This window comes from Agrilus planipennis, unplaced genomic scaffold, assembly GCF_000699045.2.
Source record: "Agrilus planipennis isolate EAB-ADULT unplaced genomic scaffold, Apla_2.0 scaffold344, whole genome shotgun sequence".
In the NCBI taxonomy this organism is placed as follows: Eukaryota; Metazoa; Arthropoda; class Insecta; order Coleoptera; family Buprestidae; genus Agrilus; species Agrilus planipennis.
Window position 1 is genome coordinate 194,691 of NW_020439077.1, and position 4,566 is coordinate 199,256.

General features: G+C 32.6%; 1 protein-coding gene across 6 annotated transcripts in view; it reads left to right on the forward strand.

Annotated features, from left to right (window-relative positions):
- The window catches only part of LOC112903862 (zinc finger protein Xfin-like), a 51,367-nt gene extending 47,741 nt beyond the window's left edge, over positions 1-3,626 (forward strand). For all 6 annotated transcript variants that reach the window (XM_025977310.1, XM_025977307.1, XM_025977309.1 and 3 more), the window contains one exon: positions 1,263-3,626. In XM_025977310.1, coding sequence (XP_025833095.1) covers positions 1,263-3,312 — 2,050 coding nt within the window. In that variant the 3' untranslated portion in view covers positions 3,313-3,626. The remainder of the gene's footprint in view (positions 1-1,262) is intronic.
- Positions 3,627-4,566: the final 940 nt, after the last annotated feature.

Here is a 4,566-nt window from a genome sequence, read left to right on the forward strand (position 1 = left end):
AGTAAAGGCAGTCCTAATCTCTAATGGCGTTTTTTATAATCGCAACATTCGGTCACCTTCCTATTTATCGCAAAACAATAATACTATTTTAATATTTATTTATCTGTGAAGATAAATTTGCTGAATAGAATCGTGAATTTTTTCGTTAATAAGAAATTGTCTGATTAAATTTAAAAATTAATTTCTAAATTTATGAATTAAACAGTTAAGTATTGTAGAAATGTGTACACTTATATATTTTTTAAAACGTATTTTATGTTACTCAGATAATTCGATACCAATCTTGTGGTATGTCCTTCTGTATTTATTAATGGGCTTTAACAAAAAAAAAACTGGTAAAAATCTACGTTTATTATATTATTGTACGTACTATTACATTTACTTAACTACTATATGTACATATGTACTCAATAGCAATTCCTGCTTATGAGAAATAAAAAGGTGATTGTAATACGTCCCTGATCTCATTTGTTTCAAACCGCTCAAAAGAAATGTTATTACCACTAAATTCTATGTATATCTTTATGTATTTTTCATCCCTTATAGCATACAGAATGATTGTTGAACATTTTAAAAATTTATGGGCGCCTTTTTTGGCATAGAATTTTCATGCAGTTTTGGTTAATAAGGAAAACATCATTTTTTTTAACGCGTACTAGAAAACTTATTATCACTGAATTCTATGTACTCTTTTATGCAGTTTTCATCTCTTATAACATTCAAACTGATTGTTGAACATGTTGAAAATTTACGTGCGCGTTTTCATGTTTTGAATTTTTATGCAGTTTTCGTCAATTAAACAATTAAATCTTACTGATTTCAATGCGCACTAAAAAACTGTTATCGCCACTAAATTCTACACACATTTTTATTTATATTTCCTTGGTTAGAAGTTTTAGAATAATTGTTGAATGTGTTGAAAATTTAGGTGCGCATTTTTATGTTCAGTATTTTCATGTAATTTTTGTCAATTAAACAATTAAATCTTACTTATTTCAAGGCGAATTAATTATCACCACTAAATTGTACATACATTTTTACATATTTTTCATCTTTTATAACATTCAAATTGATTGTTGAACATGTTGAAAATTTACGTGCGCGTTTTTATGTTTTGAATTATTATGCAGTTTTCGTTAATTAAACAATTAAATCTTACTGATTTCAACGCGCACTAAAAAACTGTTAGTACCATTAAATTCTCCATATATTTCTACGTATTTTTGCTCTGTTAGAACTATCAGAATAATTGTTGAACGTAGGTGTGTTGTATGCCCTTACATTACTAATAGTAAATCTCAATTTTTATATCATAAACAATTTCACAAGCCAAGAGGTGGCCAGTACTCCTGCAACATATGCAGTTACAACGTTTCTAAGCGTCATCTGCTTCATCAACACCTTAAAGTACACAGTTCTACTAATTCATTGACTGATAATAGCGAAGATGTAATAGATGTGGACGAAACGCCAGAGGAATCCGAAGACGGATCATCCGCAAATTCCAGTTTCGAATCGCAAAGTTTGCCTGATATACCCCTGGTGTGGGTGAGCAAAGGCGATAAGATTTCTAAAATGTTCAAGTGTCGTTTCTGTCCACACGTCAACTTGAGGAAAGTTAATATCCAGGAACACGAGAAAATGCATGGATATCGTGAAAAAACAAAAGGTAACGAAATCGAACATCGCTGTAGTGAATGCAATTATGTGTGCAATAATGCTGGCGTTTTGTCATCACATTCTAAAGTTCATCAAGGTCTATATGGCCAAATCCACTGCCTTGTCGACTCGACTAAATCTGACGACGAACAAATTCACGAACTAAGCCGTCTAATCAGTTTACAAGCGGCCCAAGAAAACGATTCTGTCGAAAAGACGGATGAATACGAGAATCCAGAAAACAATACAATGGATACGGAAGAAGAAGATGGCGAAGAAAAGGACGACGTCGATGACTCTTTGCTCTATTTTTGTCGTAAATGCCCTGCAAGATTTCTAAAAGAAAAGGAATACATAATACACATGCGTTTCCACTGTGTTCGTCTGTTTTACAAATGCGAATTTTGTACTTACTCTGCAAGACAGAAACCACATTTACTATCGCATAGTAAAGTTCACACTTTGGAATACCAGGAAAGAAGTAAAGAACTCAAAAGCATTTTCTGTGTGAATGATAAACACAAGCCACCTCGATTGGTCGTCCTGAACGGTGGCGAGTGGGTTGTTGCAGATGACGACGAAAAAGACTTCGAAAATGTCACCACTTCAACCCCAAAGCATAGAGTTACCATGAACGTTCCGTTATCGGGGACTGAATTGTTTCAACAAAAATCCGAAGCAGAAAAATTGAATGCTGCAGCAGAAAAAGCATCAAAACAAAATCCACTTCCGCCTTCACAAAGGAGAACTAGTATAACAAACGGAAATCCCAATTTTGTGTACCCCACTAGTTTGAAAAATGGGCAGGTGAAAGAAAAACGGTACAAATGTCACAAGTGTCCAAGTGCTTTTGAAAAACATGAACAATACAAAGTTCATTTAAGTTTGCATGGTGCCAAACAACGGTACAAATGCGATCACTGTGATTACTCCGTAAAGTACTATGCAAATTACGCCCAACATCTCAAAAAGCATAACGCGCAATCAGTTAAGTCTAGTAGTAATCATTCTGACAAAGAAATGAACGCGTATTTAACAGAAGTAACTGTTAAAACTGAAATTCAACATCCGCGTGCTTCGAAAAATATTTCGTCTAAAAGGGGTCTAACTGCGGATGCGGAACTCGACGCACTTACCATCGGAAATCAAAGACGATCCAGTTCTAATAATAAACACGTTCTTACAGGTGCGGAAGAGAAGAAAATGTTCTGGTGTTCTAATTGCCCTTATGTTAATCACAGGAAGGATGCCGTGGAGAACCATCAGAAACGTCACGTAAGCGTTTCTGGAATTGAAAATAATTACACGTGCGATCACTGCGATTATTCAGCACCCCAACAGCACTTCATTAGGGATCATTCAAAATTACATGTTGTAAAAAAGGAAGACAGTCAGACAGACGAGCCAATGGCTTGTGATAATGATAAAATGTCTCCCGAAGATATTAAAAGTGAATCAAGTGATGATATTGAGGAACATCTTGTAATAGAACCTACGAAAGTTAAGGAAGAAAGTAATACGGAAGTTTTAGACAACATTAATAACAACAAAGGTGATAAGACATTCGTTAATCCTGAAAATGGTGAAATAGTGAAAAATAAAAAGGTCAAGGACGAGGAGAGCGTGGAGAACGGGGAGGAGTGTGCATCATAGTCAATTGTTAGTGGTAGTATCAATTAATTAGTGGCTGTAAATTTCCTACTAATCATTATATTAAACAAGTACAAACTGTCACTTATTGCCTTCGTAGAGTATTTTTACAAAAGTATTGCACATATAAGTGTATTATATACCTACCTACCTACCTACCTAAGGGTAGTAAAAAGATGTTTATTTTCAGTTATTTTGTTTTATAGGGGGATTTAGTTACTTATTTAAATCATGCCAAAGCATTTAATGCCAAAATGCCATTCATTATGTTGATTGTATTTTTTTCTTTTAACTTAAATAAAATATGTTACAATTTGTTTCATTTTCATTTCAATTTATTTGCAGCATCCGTTTACAACATTTCAATCCCGCCGAAAAGTCTAGAACTATTTTGCTGGATATTTTAAATCAGAAAATTGGTAAGTTATGTTACTTTTAATATCTCCCTTTTTATTGTCCTTTGTTTCGTTTCGTTTTCTTTTAAAATTTAAATTGTGATTGAACAAAGGTTCTTAAAAGACTGTTGTTGTAGTTACACGCAGTTAACTCTATCGTTACTTCATAAATCCTTATCGTTTGATAATTAAAGAGAACAGGTTTACTTACAAATAAAAATTACTAATCTGTTCTGTAACCGAAATTTTACTGATAACGGTTTATTTATTAGAAAGTGAAGATAAAGGCATAAATGAAAGTAATCACTTTTCAAGATTCTCTGATTATTAATTGGGAGTGACTTTAAAATCATGGAATCAGTCCTACAACAGTTCTATGTATTCTTCATCCCTTATAACATTCAGAATGATTGTTGAACATAGGCGCGCATTTTTATGTTTAGAATAATCATGTAATTTTCGTCAATAATTTAAACCCTACTTATTTCAACGCGCAATAAAAAACTGTTATCACCACTAAATTCTATAAACATATTTATGTATCTTTAATCCATTAGAGCATTCAGAATGATTGTTGAAGGTGTCGAAAATTTAGGTGCGCATTTTTATATTTAGAATTTTTATTTAATTTTCGTCAATTAATGATTTAAATCCAACTTATTTCAACGCGCACTAAAAAACTATTATCACCACTAAATTCTATAAACATTTTTATATACTTTTCAGCTGTTAGAGCATTCAGAATGATTGTTAAACATGTCAAAAATTTAGGTGCGCATTTCTATGTTTGGAATTTTTATCTAATTTTCGTCAATTAATGATTTAAACCCTACTTATTTCAATGCGCACTAAAAAACTATTA